Source organism: Syngnathoides biaculeatus, chromosome 9 (genome assembly GCF_019802595.1).
Source record: "Syngnathoides biaculeatus isolate LvHL_M chromosome 9, ASM1980259v1, whole genome shotgun sequence".
In the NCBI taxonomy this organism is placed as follows: domain Eukaryota; kingdom Metazoa; phylum Chordata; class Actinopteri; order Syngnathiformes; family Syngnathidae; genus Syngnathoides; species Syngnathoides biaculeatus.
In genome coordinates, this window is record NC_084648.1 from 28,247,644 (window position 1) to 28,265,183 (window position 17,540).

The window sequence follows — 17,540 nt, forward strand, 5'->3', positions numbered from 1 at the left end:
TTTCTCCTCAAAGACCCCATCCCCAATTAAAATGACACGTCTTTAACTGCTGTGACGTGAAAATTATCTAAAAAGCGGTGGAACTATAGTGACATCTGCTGGAAGATATAAATAATTCTGTTAATATCAATATTCTCAAAAATGCAATATGGTGTGTGACATACTATGTACATGATTAGCGCATTTAGTTTTCAGAAAAAATGGGAAAAAGAGTCTTCATTTTTTCCTCCCCAAAATTATTTTAATTGGCACAAAAAACAAGCATAGCATTGGAAAAATATAATGTTAAATTCACAGTAGCACTCTGCACTTGAATTTTCAGTTAATGCTAATGGTCAAGGAAATGTGTCAGTTAAAACTGATGATACACGCCCAAGAGTTACAAGAAATCATTTGCACCATTTAATTCCCATAAGTTTCCCTATCCTATTGTGCAATGTCAATATAAACCAAAACTGTGATGATTATAAAATTTGACAGTGAAGCGTGTGTGATACAAGTCAAATTGAAAAAGTGTCGAATCTATCAAGGTTGTGAAGGATGGAAATGTTGATGCTGATATCATGCAATCATTCTAAAACTATCAACAGTTCTTTCCACTCACTAGCCACAAAAAGATGATCACTCGCACAACACAAGAGCTGTATTCAAAAATGGAAAAACTGAGCATTGGTATCTATGCAAAAGCGGATTTGTTGGTTCTGATTCTGAATGTCTGAATGATTTTGACCCAAAAGGGTCTTGAAAAAAAATAAATAAATAAGCGTCCTCTCGTGGGCCATTAAATATCCGTCTCCTTCAAGCCGTAACACTCGGCCAAGTCATAGATGTTATAACTGCTTTGTTCGCAGACGTTGTAAATCCCCATTGCAACTGCATCGACTACTGCAGGTGTGCTGCCTCGCCCTGCGTCTCCCTTGATTTTATTTGACAGATTGTTCACTGTTTCTTTGAGCTGAAAGGACGACTTCTGCAGCGGCGGGAAGAGGTTCCATCTCTTTCTATTACCCCCCAGCTTGCTTAACAAAGAGCTGCCACAGGAGCTGTGTGCGGTGTCGCCAGACTCCTGCACCCCTCTTTGTTCCAGCGCCATCCCCCTGACTGTTGACCGCCAATTCTGGTCATAGAAGCGACGTAGAACTCTCCGCCGCTGGTGACAGCGACATCTGAGGAGGCGTGTGAAAGCCCGCTGGAACTCTTTGCTGGAGCAGGGATAGATCATGGGGTTGATGCAGCTGTTGAAGTACCCCAGCCAAAAGACCACTTTGAATACCGTCTCTGAGGGCTTCATCGCTGGAAAAAAGGAGCCTAGAAGGGAAACACAGATGAACACTTGGGAAATATAGTGTGGAACATCTAGGGTTAAACTCCCTTAAGGTCACATAGATAGGTAGAAACTCCCAAATGCGACACATACTAAGTAACAATTGGGCTGAATTAGAATATTTTACATGACTCTAGCATCACCCTTTTTATTTTTTTGCAAATTTGAGTGGTTTCTTCTTTTTTACCTTTGCAGTAGTTGATTTCTTTCTTCTTTTTGTCACTGTAAAAATGCTCAAATCTGAGACAGTTTAACTGTGAAAATCTTTTCTCATTCCATTTTCATGTTTTCTATTCAAACGTATTTAGAAATCTGATTGGTTACCACTGTCTTGGAACGGACTATGTTCGACCCTTGAATTTGTAATCTTAAGTACACAGTGTTGCCACAACGAATCTAATAATTTCAGAACAGGATTCCAATGGCAGAGAGCACAGAATCCATCAATCTGTCCATTTTCTATAGCGCTGATCCTCACTGGCGTGGTGAGCGAGCTGGAGCATATCTCAACTGATTGGACTGGTCATCAGCCAGTCACTGAAAGAAAATTTAGAGTCATCAATGATCCTAAGGATGCATTTGGAATGTGGGAAGAAGCTGAAGTTTCTGCAGAAACCCTCTGGGAGAAACTCAGAGCCTCACTCAAAATCCAAATGGATTTGCTTGAGTTTGGATGTGACTTTTATAAAATTGTAATACTGGTTTCACATCAGTGGTCACACCAGGAACTCATACAACAAAATACACTCAAGCCATCGACCAGAACAAACCCTGAAGTGGCTTGTTTTTATCTCACCTGTGCAAATTGTATCGTATCATTTTTTTTCCCTTTTGTCAATATGTTTGTTACAATAGCCATCCATCCATTTACTTGGCAGCTTATCCTCACAAGGGTCACGGGGAGTGCTGGAGCCTATCCCAGCTGTCAACAGGCAGGAGGCGGTGTACACCCTGAACTGGTTGCCAGCCAATTGCAGGACACATAGAGACAGTAACAATCACACATAAGGGTAATTTAGAGTGTCCAATTAATGTTGCATGTTTTTGGGATGTGGGAGCCAACCGGAGTGCCCAGAGAAAACCCCCGCAGGCATGAGGAGAACACGCAAACTGCTCACAGGCAGGTCCAGGATCGAAGCCGGGACCTCAGATTTGTGAGGCCAACGCTTTCCAGCTGACCCACTGTGCTGCCTCATCACAAAAAACATAAATAGTTGTCTGAAGTGCACATCTGCCTGTGCTGGCAAACCAATTGTCGTGTATCTAACACCTTCCTTGCATCCCTCACTCAGTGTATTATTTCGGATGGATGACTGTAATAATTAAAGCTGTGCCCACCTCCCAGTGGAATTAATTCTTCCCAACTTGCGTGTACTCGTGTGGACCTAATGTTGAAAAAACTGTTAAAAGTTCAGCGTCAACTTACAAAACATGATAACTTTCATGAGTATTCAAGCTGCTGTGGGAATTGGTGTAAGCAACTATTGCAAATTAGAACTTAGCAAACAACTCCTTAATGCAACACAGCATTTACTCAAGACTAACAATGTTTGCAGTCACCGCAAACACTATTAGTGTTGATTAAAACGTTTTAAGTTCTCGCTGCAATTTAATCAGCATTAACCATTTAGTACAGCACAGGTCACATAATTGCCTAAATCTATGAATAGCACCATCAAAATAATGTGATGAAATACTCGTTTCAAAATTAGAACAGTGTCAATGTTAATGTCATGGGAACCCTGGATCACATGTATAATGATTTTTTTTTTAATAAACTTTGCTTTCTACAGTGTTTTTGCATTCTGTTTACTTTGCAAATAGACATTAGGAAAATCTCACGGCACACCATGAAACAAATGTCAAAGCAAATGGATTGAGAGGTTAGCGTTGGCCATCTAACGTAAGACAGATACATTATTTTTAATCCATATGTAATGCTTTTCACACCAATTTAGTAAAATTGGCTCATTTTCCGGTGCAGACCTGATGATCTCAGTGATTGGGAATCACTGTTAGCTTGAACGCATACTGTATGTTTGCTCGCCAGAACATCCTTGTAAATGTTGAATTTGTGATATAGACTCTCTATATATGTACAGTATATTTTAATTAATAACATTGCAGAAGTGGTCATAATGTTGCAAGCGGTGAGAGTACATGAAACATAACAGTCTCTAAAAGTTCTCCAAGCTTTTATACAAAGCATTAGACTCAAAGTTGAATTCAATCACTGCCCTTTGACAATCAGGCAGACATCTATAATTATCATCACATTTGAGTTATTATAAAACACACTCAGCACTTTATGAATATTTTGTCACCAGTGAATTCAATTAAGAGAAGGAATCCATCATCATTCAGCAGTGCATGATTGTGTCATCCATATACAAGACACAAGCGTCTTGGAATGACCTTTAATGTGACAATCGAGCAACACTCCAACAAAAAGCAGTGGGGAAATGTCTTTTTCTATGCAAAGTAATTCAACGTTCAGTTCACTGTTCCAAAACAATAACTGATTTATAGTTTTATGTTTCTCCAATATGATGTTTGTAGGCTATTATTCTGAAAATACTGGCCTTATATTTCCCCGTTGTTGGCACCCATTCAGTCCATACAATTAGCTAGCAGCAGCTTTCACCCTCCAAGTTCGAAAACGTAAGAAAAAAACCCAGAAAAATTTAAATGAGGAAATAAAACAATGCACTTCTATTTCCTTAGTGTAAAAAAACAACAACATGCAACAGTATGACGGAAATGATAGTGAAATGACACGAACTCTGGCAGGCTATGAGCAAAATCTTATCTAGTCTTACGTTACAAACCAAAATAGATTCCATATCATGACAGCATGATCGCACAGAGGTTTAAGTAAAGCATTATGATACAAAAAATAATAATAATTTTCCTATTAATCATTACTTACGATGATGTACCAAAGAACACATTCAATACCATTTACACAGTCTCCTTGAAAGTACCACGCGTATGGGTTGCCATAAATGGTATTTATCCGCAGCATACAGTAAGTTTTTGAGTTTTTGGCCTGGTAGTACCTAAAGAAACCTGGCACTCTTTGAATAAAAGTCAACTTTCGTCCCAATAGCATTCACAGACACCAGAATGAGTGTGTATTCAATAACCCATATCAGGCCCAAAGGAAATAAGGTCAGTTCACGTTCACCCAAAATATGAACAAGCTCGAAAACCTTATGTGATTCAGGTACAACAATAATAATAGCCTCTTGAACTTTAGAGAGCTCTCAAGTCCCAACTGTCATGATGGACAAGGCCTCTTAAAAAGGTTGGGAGGTACTAAGCAGATAAAGGGGGAAAACTGAGTATCAAAGGGTGAGTGAGACAGTTGATGCGGCAGCAATTCTGAAACTGAATTTAGTTTTACATACAGTACTTGTGCCACCACATCTACTAACTTACTACAATACTACTACTATCAATTTATGATTTGCAACAGGCACCTTGACAACATTTGCTGCCTAGCTCACCATCCCTTGTCCACTGTCCTCCCTTTTCCTTTCCATCAGCGCTTCTCAATGTGCAACAAGTGCCACTGGTGGTATATGCCCTCCCTCTAGTGGTAGGTGGAACCACTGACTAAAATACAAAATTATTTTACAAATTAAGCTTGTAGCTACGCAAAAAGGACGGTTGAGTTTTTACTTCTCAAGGACAGCATATTTTTTAAATTTCATTTAATTCAGTTGTAATTAATTGGACACTCTAAGTTCCTCCTAAGTGTGATTGTGAGTGCGGCTTTTTGTCTCCATGTGCCCTGCAATTGACCCCTCCGTACAGGGCACTTAACCACGCCTCCTGAAGTGACGTCACGGCACGTGCGCCTACGTCAGACAAACAATAAGCAAAAAGGGCGGCGCAGCAAGAAAAGAATAGAGCGAAACTGTCCGATTTACCGGCTGATTTCTCACTCGCATTCTTAGCTAACAGTGAAATATCGTTGAAAAGCAGACAGCAGGGCTTCAAGTATTTCAGCGAGGGGTATTTCAATGGTATTTACATGCATATCGACAGAGAAACCATTGATATTAGCTCGACATTTTTCCAGAGTCAGAGGAAGACGGAGAAGCCACATAATATAATATATTATAACCCAAAGACGAATTCGTCATTGACAGTTTCCTATTTTCGTGTTACAGATCACACTTGTGTGCAGAATCTGTATATGTATCTGTATAGCCGTTTGTGAACCGCCGTATGAAGGAAAAGAAGAAGGCGAGGCTTGATTTTCGAGTTGTTTCTCTCGTTTTCTTTGTGTAACGTCACGCGCTCCCCTCAATAATTATTCTTGAATTAGTGCCGAACCTACGTACCGAGTTCGACAATCACTACTTTAGTCTCCTCAAACATCCTTCCTTCAGTCTTGGTGTCTCGGTGCACGTCGAAGGCTTTTAGGACTGCTAGTCCGGTTTAGCTTAGCTAATTAGCATACCTTCGTGCAAACACAGTCCGGTTTACTGTAGCCGCGTAGCCGCGAACAAAGGGACACATTTGTGCAGTCAGATCATCGCAAAATATCGCTCAACACAGATCAAGTGTGTCAATCATTCACTCTTAGCTATGTTATGCAAGCGAAGAACTGCTAATTCATTTATATGAGACATGTATTGAAAATCAAATATAGGGCTTACCTTCGTGCAAACATATCTGTTCCGGTTGATGGATTCAATTGATCATGCGGTCTTCCACAAAGTTTGATCCATCGAAGACATTTTTCGTACTGGGTCTTCGGTTTTGGAAAGGGTACAAATTGAACTCCACCAACTAGCCTTTCAGGATACCTGTATTCACTATTATAAAGTCCATGACTACGCCTCTTAACCATATCTATTGTTAAAGAACCCAAATACGCGATAAAACGCCAACAGAAGCTATACTGGACCATGCAGCATTGTCTGAGAAAACTGCGGGTCCCAAAAAGGGGCGTGGTTTATGCAGATCTCTGGCCTCTGATTGGTCAGTGACGCGGATAGCGCAATTTCTATGGAGGGGTCAATTGGCAGGCAACCAGTTCAGGGTGTACGCTGCCTCGTGCCTGTTGACAGCTGAGATAGGCTCCAGCACTCCCCGCGACCCTCGTGAGGATAACCGGCAAAGAAAATTTATGTATGTTAGTTGCCTCAATGTTGGCATTGACATATTTTATTGTTTCACGCTCACCTAATTGACTTCACTCAAGTTCCGCACATTGTAGACTGAGGCTCAGAACAGAAGGCAATGCGCCAGCCTTCTACACATCGTGAAAGGCTCCGTACCACAGTAAAACCTTATTACGCAATGTAAAACAACTGTTTCAAATGTCTTCGTTGGGGGTGACTCACCTTTTTTAACAAAGAAAGAATTTCATATTGACTGTTTCTGCCGCCTTTTGAGCACCTTCCTGAAGTGGCTCATAACAATGTCATTGAAATTTTGCAGTGATCTGCAACATTCTGCTTTGTTAGGGTGATGGAGTTCTACAAAATGATGGATGTCGTTCCATTTGGCACAGCTAGCTTTTATATCGGCACTCGAGACATCCTTCCTGCCTTCACCCTCATCAGACGACATCTCCCTTCCTCGCCAACACTATCACCAGCTAACTGCCGCTTGTTTATGAAAATAAGAAGCAACTTTTCAACTTCCTCCAAGATCTGTGGCCTCTCCTTTGTCAACATGGTTGCTCCTTTAACAACATCACTTGCTTTGAGGGCATCTTTGTGTTTCAGAATGGTGCTGATCGTCGATTTTGCCATGCCATACTTCTTCGATAGGTCAGAAACACGCACACCAGATTTGCGCTCAGCTATCAAATTCTTCTTGAAGTCGACAGTTTTACGCACCACTTTCTATTTTTCAGCACCAGTAGTTCCACTTACCTTCTTTGGAGCCATGATCGGGGTTAATATTGCCCAATTGGAAGAAAAAAAAGTCACTACCGGACAGAGGAGTGTGTGGGTCAACAAGTTGCGTCACACACGTTACATCGTTTCCAGGTTTTTTTCAGGATTGCGTTCGAAAGCACAATAACAAATTTCGTGGGTCAGCTGGTCGGGCCTTCAAATACCGATTTTCGTTCAAAAACCAAAGCAAAAGAATCTCTAAATTTTTGTTTGAAAACCAATTTGTACGAAAACAAAGATATTCGAACACCGAGGACCACCATATCAAGTTACAACTTTTATTGAACTTTTTTGTGCAAAATTTAAAAATTATTTAAGTAGTAATTTTAAGTGCTGTGTTGATGTTAAATTTGTACTCAATGCTTGAATGCTGTACAATGATATTTAATAAACGTTTCAGGGCGACACGGTGGCGCAGCTGTAGAGTTTCACCCTCATTGTTCTGAGGATTGGAGTTAAAATCCCAGTCCCGGCTTTGTGGAGTTTGCATGTTCTCCCCATCCCTGCATGGATTTTCTCCGGGCACTCGGATTTCCTCCCACATCCCAAAAAACATGCAACATTAATTGGACACTTTAAATTGCCCTTAGATGTGATTGTGAATCTGACTGTTGTCTGTCTCCATGTGTCCTGTGATTGGCTGACAACCAGTTCAGGGTGTACCCTGCCTCCTGCCCATTGACAGCTGCCATAGGCTCCATCACTCCCCAAGACCCTTGTGATGATAAGCGGCTAAGAAAATGGATGGATGCACTTAGGCCTACTATGCTGCTGTATTTCAATGTTTACGTATGACAATCACTGAATTTAATCAGGACGCATTTAACAGGTTTATGTTGCACTTACCCATGGGCAAGAAGAAGAAGAAAGGGAGCCAGCAGAGAATGAACATGCCCACGACGATGGCGAGGGTTTTGGCGGCCTTTTTCTCCCGAGAGAACTTCATGAGGCGCACGGAGAGCGAGCTCCGGAGTGGGTGCTGCTTGTGGCTCTTGGAGCTGACTGCACGCGCTTCCTCCGGGACGCTGCGGTAGTGGATCCTCAAGACCACTTCCGCGGACTTGTCCCTTTCGCGCTTGACGCCCGCCTCCAGGCTCCTGGTGGTCCTGCGGGCCACCACATAGACCCTAAAGTACATGACAAGGATGATCAGGAGCGGCAGGTAGAAGGAGAAGAGGGATGAGAAGAGTGCATATCCGGGCTCCTCGGTGATTCTGCAGATTCTTTCGTCCAAGGGAGGCGGTTCTTTCCAGCCCAGCAGGGGGCCGACGGAAATGACCGTGGATGACACCCACACCAGAACCAGGACGACACCTGCCCTCCTCTCGGTCATGATGCTCGGATACTTGAGGCAGTGTTTGACGCCGATGTAACGGTCCACGGAGATGATGCACAAGCTGAGGATCGAGGCGGTGCAGCACAGCACGTCCACCGCCGCCCAGATGTTGCAGAACGCTCGGCCGAACACCCAGCAGCCAAAAACCTCCAGAGATGCGGAGAAGGGGAGCACCACGATACTCAGCAGCAGGTCCGCCATGGCCAGGTTGGCGATGAAGTAGTTGGTCACTGTCTGCAAGTGGCTGTTGCACACTACGGACAGGATGACCAAAATGTTGCCCACCACCGCCACCAGAGTAAATAACGCCAGAAAAAGCCCGAGCCACACCGATCGAGAGTCCATTGTAAAGTTCGGACACGCAGTGGCCGTGCTGTCGTTTGGAAACATTACATCCAATAAAGATCCGTTGAGAGACTCCAAGAAATATATCGCGTGGATGCTGCCATTCCTCAAGTTTGAATCTGTCATGTTGGAGAAATATTTACACGGAAAAACAACTTCAGTGTGTCATCGTCTGCGCCGGACAAGTCGTGCGTAAACTACTCCCCAAAATACAGAAGCAGATAGGCAACGTGCACGAACGCTTAGGTCACACACTCAAGAACTCGGTTGGACTTCACGAGGCAGCAAAAAGCAATAATAGAGCCTCCGATTTTGCGCCATGCCCACACGTGTCGTCTCTGCTGTGCACTGGCGGCGTTCATCATTTGGAGCGATCAACCGATTCCAGTCAGCCAGAGCAGGTCCCAAAATGAAACTCCACCCACGTCACACGCGCGCGCACATCACATACAGGCGCTCGGAGCGACATTGTTGCATAGCACTCAAAATCTTACGTCACGGATGCTTCGCTGACTAAATGAAGTCAATTTTGTTTTGCATTGTTGTCGTGCTTTGTGCACATTGTATATGTTATATTTGTGTGTCAAACAAAGCTTTTAATTCAATTAGACTATCATATTATCAGTGGGTCACGTGCCCAGTTGTAGAAATTCCCAGGTGTGAAAGTTGAGAATCTCAAAGTTAAAATGCAGAACATGTCCACAAGCAAAGTGCACGTAGTCAAAGTGAATGATCAGCTTGCAAAAAAAATAAAACGGAGAGGTTGGGCAGATCAAGATCTCAGGCCATAAATGGCATAAAAAAAAACCCCAAAACAAACAAGCTTCACAAGTGTAACATTTGCACTGGACGCATCAACCGCACCTTTGAGACAACTTTCAGGCATTTGGAAACATTGTCAGGAATTTGCAGAGCTACAAATCTGCAACAAGCCGCCAGGCCATAGGCAGGGTCTTCTCTGCTTGACCAAACACTATCAGAAGCGCTGACCAACATTTACAACTTCAATTTGGGTTGATGCCACTGACCTTTGGATTTAAGGACTAATCCAAATCAGGTTTTTCTGGTGAATCGAGCTCGATGCAAAATTTTTAATTTTTGCATTTTTAAAAGGGCTCTACTCATTAACTTTTGCACAAGTAGCAACAACATTACCACGGCATTCCCTAGTTTCTCATGACCTAAAGAGTGACACTTATTTGAGATATCCATCCGCTTGTCCAACACTGCTTATCCAACACTGCTTATCCAACCGCTTATCCTCACAGGAGTAAAAGGTTTGCAGACAAAACATTTCCACTTTATTTTGATGTTGATTGCTTTTCCAGTACACTCTTCAAAGGTGTCTGTGCTTTTTTTTAACTTTGATATAAGAGTAGCAACGCCCCCCCCCCCCTGAACCCTAGACTGGTGGCCATCCAGGCCACCAAACACGAGGCGTCTGGGTGGACAGGTCAGGAGGACGACCCGGACGCCAAGCACCAGGGTCCCCACGGGGCGATTCGGGCGGACGACCTCTGTGAGGAACCAAACGGCGAAGCAGGAACCAGAACGAGGCAGGCCACTGCTCCGGACGAAAACCTCCCACGCCGGCGCCGCAAGACGACCAGGGATTGGCCGCCAACGAGGCCAGGTCATGAAGCGGCTGGGAGCCATCTGGAGTGAATAGGATGATGGAGAGAAGGACCAGAGCAATGACCACCACCATCCCGTAGTCTCTCCAGCTCCAGGGCGGCTCCACAGAGCTCCCCAGCTCCTCCTGGACAGCAACGTGAGAAGTCGGCGGCGCCAGTACCGCCCCCTCCTGGACAGCAACGTGAGAAGGCGGCGCCAGTACCGCCCCCTCCTGGACAGGAACGTGAGAAGGCAGCAACCCCGTCGCCGCCTCCTGGACGGGAACGTGAGAAGGCAGCGACCCTGTCGCCGCCTCCTGGACGGGAATGTATGGACGTGCTCGACGCCGACGAAGCAGGAGTGTGGAGCGTCCGAGGGCCGGTCGCCGACGAAGCAGGAGTGTGGAGCGTCCGAGGGCCGGTCGCCGACGAAGCAGGAGTGTGGAGCGTCCGAAGGCCGGTCGCCGACGAAGCAGGAGTGTGGAGCGTCCGAGGGCCGGTCGCCGACGAAGCAGGAGTGTGGAGCATCCGAGGGCCGGTCGCCGACGAAGCAGGAGTGTGGAGCGTCCGAGGGCCGGTCGCCGACGAAGCAGGAGTGTGGAGCATCCGAGGGCCGGTCGCCGACGAAGCAGGAGTGTGGAGCGTCCGAGGGCCGGTCGCCGACGAAGCAGGAGTGTGGAGCGTCCGAGGGCCGGTCGCCGACGAAGCAGGAGTGTGGAGCGTCCGAGGGCCGGTCGCCACTGGTACTCCAGAGCACAGACGAGAAGCGGCTGTGGAGACGTCGCCACCTCCTGGACAGCAACGTGAGGTGGCATCGGGTCGGTCCCCACTGCCACGTGAGCTTGTAGTGGATCCGTTGAAACAACAACGTGGGCGTGGCGCGGTGGCGAATCCGTTTCCAGGGCAACGTGAACGAGAGTCGGCGGAGAGTCAGTCGAAACTGACACGTGGGCGTGACTCGGGAGCGGGTCAGTTCCAACTGCCGCGTGAGCTCTGCTCGGAACCGCCAAAACCTCGACGTGGTAATGGCGAGGAGGCGGGTCAGTCTCCACAGCTACGTGCACTTGGCGAGGTGGCGAATCTGTTCCCACTGTGGCGTGCACTTGGCAAGGGGGCGGGTCGGTTTCCACGGCAACGTGAACCTGAGTCAGCAGCGAGTCCGTCGCCGTTGCGACGTCAGCGTAGCTTGGCTGGTTCGCCAATCCTTGCCGGACCTGGGCCGTGAGCGCCGCTAATTCGGCGCTCTGCCGCTCTATCTCTGCCCGCATTTCGCGGCGGAACGCCTCGTGATTTGGCGGCTCCTCCTCCCTCCTGGCTGGAAGCTTCGCCACCAGCTGCAGGTCTGCGGGTTTCGCCGTTGCCGGCGAGGAGTGGGAGGACGGTGTCTAAGTTGCCGCGCAGCGGGAGGCACAAGGCAGCGCCCGGCCGGGGCGTCTCCTCTGGCCGCCACGCGGAGGTCCCTGGCAGATGGCCAATTGGGTTCCCTCAAACGGATTGGTGTATTTGTATCCACCGGGCGAAGAAGTTCGGGTGCTGGGAACGCGGGGAGGCGGAGCAAACTGACTGGGATGAAAAGCCGGGCAAAGAGATTCAAAATCCAAGTCGTCAGAGTCGTACTCAGGCAGCCGGTCATACAAATTGCGGTCCTCCTCGTATTCCGAAAAGTCAGAGTCCAGAAAAATATGAGGAGCCAGACGGGTCGTGTTCGGGACGTATTCATACCTCGCTGGCGGAGCGTAAGACACGGGAGCGGAGGACATCAGAGAGCCTACCCGGATCGGACAGGCTTGGTCCTCCGGCAGACGGTCTACCTTGCGTCGGTCCCGGCGACGCCGGGTCTTTCCTACTGGGTCCTGTATTGGCCAGTTCGTTCTGTCACGTCCCATCGGAAACGAGAGTAGGACCCAAATGCAGGAACTCGGAAGACGCAATGTAGTTCAAGAAGAGACACGTTTATTGTATGCAGAGGTAGGGGATCGAGCAGGCAGTCCAGCGCAGCAGCGGTAGTTGTGACGTCGGGCGAAGAGAGCAGATGAGCGGACAGGCAGGAGTCGGTACACAGGGAAACAATCAACGCAGGCAGAAGTATCGAAGGAGTCAGGCTTACAAGGTTGGTCGGAGAACGGACGAATGTCGGTACACACAGGTTCAATCAGGGATACCGGAGCACACGAATGGGACATGAAGATCATTGCGAACTGGCATCGTGGTCATATAAATCCATAGCATGATCAGGCTGCATGAGGCGCAGGTGTACACCTTCCAATCAGTGCACCTGCGCGGACACCCGCACAGCTCGTGCTGAAGCGGCAGGATCATGACAACTAGTACGATGAGTTATTTGTTTGCCAGAGAAACAATGTATTGCGCAACGAACATATTCATGAGTTATTTTAACCACAAGTTAAACAACAACTTATATAGTGTTTCTAAACACTCGGACACTTTCCACCCATCAGATAACAATAACAGCAATGTGAGTGAGCAGGAAGGCATTCAGAAAAGTTACGAGCTGAGCTGGACTTAAGTGGAAGGATGGTCAGTAGCTGAATAATCTTGAGCAGTCGCCAACCCTTCTCGGCCAGGAGCATGTTGACCGCTCAGCAGTTCTGGAACGTCATGAGTGAGGTTGCAGCTGGTTGTTCCCTTATGGCAATAAAGCCTGCTTCCATATAATTACCTAGTTTCTGTCCATTGTAATGTGTGTAGTTGATTCTGTCAACGTTTTTATTCAGAGTTATCCATCACAAGATGGATTCCCGTTGCAGCAATCTCGTTAACCAACTTATACTCATCTGGTATGGAGTTGGGATGCCATTTGCATCAACATATGTCAGATCTCCATCTTTCCAAGAGGACCTTCGCCTTCGGGAGAACCCAAGGGGAGGTCCAAAGATGGATGCGGCCAATTGTATCTCCTCTGCTTTGGATGGAAACACAGTCACAGATAAGAGCAGTGATACCAGTGTACACGTTCCTGCTGCATTCTTCAGTGTGTCATACAACTTTTGACCAACACACCACCACAACAAATCGCTGCATGGGAGCAGTGGGGCAGTTTGTAGATGGATATCATGACACCATGTTTTGTTGAGACTTCCCACCTTAAAATCTGTCCCTGCAAAGCTAACACAGGAGAAATTAGCCAATGCAACATTAGTAGAAAATATCAGTTTATCATTGACTGCCTTAGTTGTTGGATAAACACTTTTCCATTTCTGACAAGTGGTGTTAGGAGTTGTATTAGTCATTACCTCCAGAGTACATTGTGTTGGGATTTCTGTTGGAATGACACGCATTAGCGGCCCAGGGCCCATGCATGTGATGTAACTATAGTTTACCTTGTTAGCTGCATTCTACATTAATAACAACCAGTCTTGTTTCCTATTTGTAAAAATGATAATCATAATAATGAAAAAATGTTCCTTAGGCTTTTTCGGTTAAAATACACCCTCCATAGTATACGTACTCTTTTGTATGGCATTCGGGTCTAAGGTAGCATTAAATTGGCAAATGGTGAGAAGAAAGTGGGGGTTTCATTTAGCATAAGCCCAAAGATGGAATCCCCAGCAATTAGACTCTGCCAAGGAATTGAATAAGTGCTGAACTGATTCGCTGGGAGGCACACATGGAGTCCTCCTCTCATGCCTCGGTGACTCCCGCAGAGATGTTTACCAATGTTATTTGAAATGACTTGGGGCATAACAGGCAATTGGGTTCTTTGGTATACCATTGGTTTAGGTTCGTGGGAGAAGGCAAGACGTCATACACAACTCTGATGGTAAAGCTTGCCCTGAATGCCTCAATTTCGCAAAGCTCTTTCCAGGTGATCTTCCTTGCCTCCACTCCTTCCCAGGCCAACCACTGCAATTGCTTGGCCTGCGACATAGCTTGGGCGCACCTTTGTGCTTCCTCTTCTCGAAGGAAAGTAGGAAAGGAAGAAAATACAAAATGCTGTTTTCAAATGGCAATTCATTTTTTTAAGCCGCCATATAGCATATATTCAGTAATATTACACTAACCCTTACAACGGGCCAAAAACATAAACGCTTCCTTCCTCATTCATTCAGCAATACAGTGTTTCTTTTATAGATTATTTGACAGGTCAGATTCTGACCATGCACTATAGTACATTTTCCCATATGCTACACTGTAAATATTTTCTAAACGATAGAAATGATTATTAAAACAAAGTGCATGATACACAACCATGTTTTCCGCTGCACTCCAACTAGCCGGGAGGCTTTTGACCTTAATCAAAATGCCTGGAATTTCCTGTCACATTGCACTGTATATGTAAGGAAGAAAAACACAGCTCATTTCTCATCTTTCTGAATTAACTTGTTTCATTTGTCACTTGTTTAGCAAAAATACCTGTATATGAAATGAAACCCTTTCCCGATTTGAAGAATAAACCCAAAATGGCTGACGCATCATGAATCATGGCCACTCTTCAACTGAAAAACTGCAACGCTTGCATCCATCCATTCATCCATCCAGCTGACTTGGGCAAACCACAGATGACACTTTAAAGTGGTCGCCAGTCAGTTGGAGGGGACAAATATTCACAGACAACCATTCAGACTCACATTCACACTGTCACTGAGTGAGAACTGAACCTATGCTACTCGTACCAAAGTCAGGTGCAGGTACTACTACACCATCAGTGACTAAAAGCAAATCTGGATAAGTTTAAAGATTCTGTTCTGATTTTTTTTTTAATTAAACCATAAAAATATTGTACAATTGTCAAAGAAGAACCAGCTCTCCCCTGACTGCTCTTGTGTTTTGTGCAGAGACTCTGAAACAGTTTTGACTTCGAGCCACAGGTACTGTGTATATGGTATTCTAATCTATGTATTTGTAGAGTTTGACAGCTGGGTTTCACTTATCCTTCAAAGACTTAAGCGTAAAACAATGAGAGCTGCTGTGCATTTTTACTTGGCTGCTACAGCTGAGATGCTGTCCACCACTGATTCACGTTTTGAATCGCAGTAAAACCAGTCAGCCACTCATTAAAACAAATGAAGAGTTTGTTTTCAAAACGCGACATAGGCATTTTTTTCAGATTTACGAAACTCGCGCCAAAATTATCCAGCTCCGAATGGTAGTTATCGGGATACTCTGATTTTTGTTGAAAGTGCGACATATCGTTCTATATCAGCCAAGGAAGATCGCGTTTTATTTCAAAATGCGACATATCGAGATCTTATTTAGAGCAAAATGCCACATAATTTCGTTCAATTTGCGTGCGCTGCTGAAGCAAGCAGCATCCATTCAGAATTCGTCAAGAGGGAAGTTCCGGTATCTTCCACATCATCATCCAAAATGGCTGCGCCCACGTTTGCGAGAGATGCTAATGCCGAGTTTGATTTTATGTATGAGACACCAGAGAGAATGAAGCTGGGAAGGAAAAGAAACCCAGCGGAAACGGGGTCAGAAAAGAAGAAGCGCTTGCTAGTAGCTGATAGTAGACCCTATTTTTTCTCTTTGTGAAGTTGACCTATTGTTTCCTTTTTTTTTTTTTATCACATTTGGATTTTCTTTTACATTAATTCTATTTTTAATAGAATCTACTGATGTGTGAATCAGTAATGTTTCTTTTCTACTTATGAATTGAAAGAAAATAAAGACTTTTGATCTTTGTAGATTGTTTTTGTTTACACTGAAAAATATCCAGTACAGTCAGTAGCAAACCTTTTCATTGTTTTGCCAAGTGATACATTTTACCATGTTTTTTTATTTGGATCCTTGGCATGCATTTTTGTCGCTTTTATCTTAACAGTGTTTCTTTCTTTCAAGCTGAACTAAGTCTTGTATTTTGTTTATCAATGTTTAATAATATCGAATAAATGAATCAATGATTGTTCTGGTTTACTTGGAGGCTGTCCCATTGTGAGGGTGCTTTTCCTATTTAATTTTAATTCTTTATGAAATTATTGCAATTTAATAATTCAGTTCTCATCCAAGTACCATTGTATCTGAATGTAATAAACATACTGTTTTGTCTATGATTGTGTAATGCGTGAATAGTAACTTTGTTGTTCAAAATATTTCACCAACGATCATTAATGAATGAATAAATTTTTATAATTCTATGCAATCTTTTTTTTTTGGCCATTTTTTATAGGGAAAGTTATCGGCTATGACTTAAGAAAAGTTGACGTTAAAAGGAAATCAACACCCTTGGAGTACTCAATTTCTGTCTATGAGCATTATGAATACTGTTATTATTACTACAGACTTATATCCTATTCTGCAGTGTTCTTTCCCCCGACAGCGACAGCTATAAATAAAATCAAAAGAAAGCAGACTCAATGAGTCAGATTTCAAACAGTGAATTTGTGAGTTTGAAACTGATTTCATTTTGGAGATGTGCGTATGAGATCGACTACCAATTTTTTTTCTGCTGGTATCCCTCGCAACCCATATTAACCTTGGTAGACTGGTTTGAAGCAGTTTACTTTCTTAATGATCTCACATCAACTTATAAACAAAATTAATCAACTGAGTGACACAATGCCTGCAGATGTCGGATTGCAGAATCGCATACAGATACACAAAATTGCAATGATGTAAACTCAGCCTTTCCAAGACCTCATACTGAACAAACAGTTTCTAAATAACTGAAAAACACCTTTTTAAAAGAAATTCCCAGTTTTTCATCTCCTTTTTCGACATCTGACATTAGTGAGCTAATTGTGAAAATTGTAACTGGTGACTGACCCTTATTTCTGATACCTAACTCTCTAAATGTGGTGGTCATGGTCTTAAATATTATTTTAAAATGCTTGAAATGTTGAAAGGCAAATAGTTTTCATGATTGCCTATCAAAAGCAACTGATTTAAAAAAAAAAAAATACAGCTGCTCCTGAAGGTTTAAGTCGAAATTTGGATATGTCTCACTTTGCAAAGAATAGAATGTTTGGATATGTCTCATTTTGGAGAAAAAATGAAATTTGTCATAAAAAAAACTCGGTGAATATTAAAGCCAATATTTT

General features: G+C 44.2%; 1 protein-coding gene across 1 annotated transcript; it reads right to left on the reverse strand.

The window, feature by feature from the left end:
• Nucleotides 1-231: 231 nt before the first annotated feature.
• Nucleotides 232-9,326, reverse strand: adra1d (adrenoceptor alpha 1D). The gene is made up of 2 exons (XM_061829788.1): nucleotides 8,092-9,326; nucleotides 232-1,308 (listed from the first exon to the last, which is right to left on the reverse strand). Exons 1-2 carry the CDS (start codon nucleotides 9,050-9,052, stop codon nucleotides 782-784), a joined length of 1,488 nt encoding a protein of 495 aa, XP_061685772.1. The 5' UTR covers nucleotides 9,053-9,326; the 3' UTR covers nucleotides 232-781.
• Between the last annotated feature and the right edge of the window lie 8,214 nt (nucleotides 9,327-17,540).

Excerpts from the sequence above, each read along its gene's own strand:
- adra1d (XM_061829788.1), bottom strand. The coding sequence starts at position 9,052 with ATGACAGATTCAAACTTGAGGAATGGCAGCATCCACGCGATATATTTC. Across the intron at positions 1,309-8,091 it reads CTTCTTCTTCTTGCCCATGG|GCTCCTTTTTTCCAGCGATG; the intron begins GTAAGTGCAACA and ends TTTCCCTTCTAG.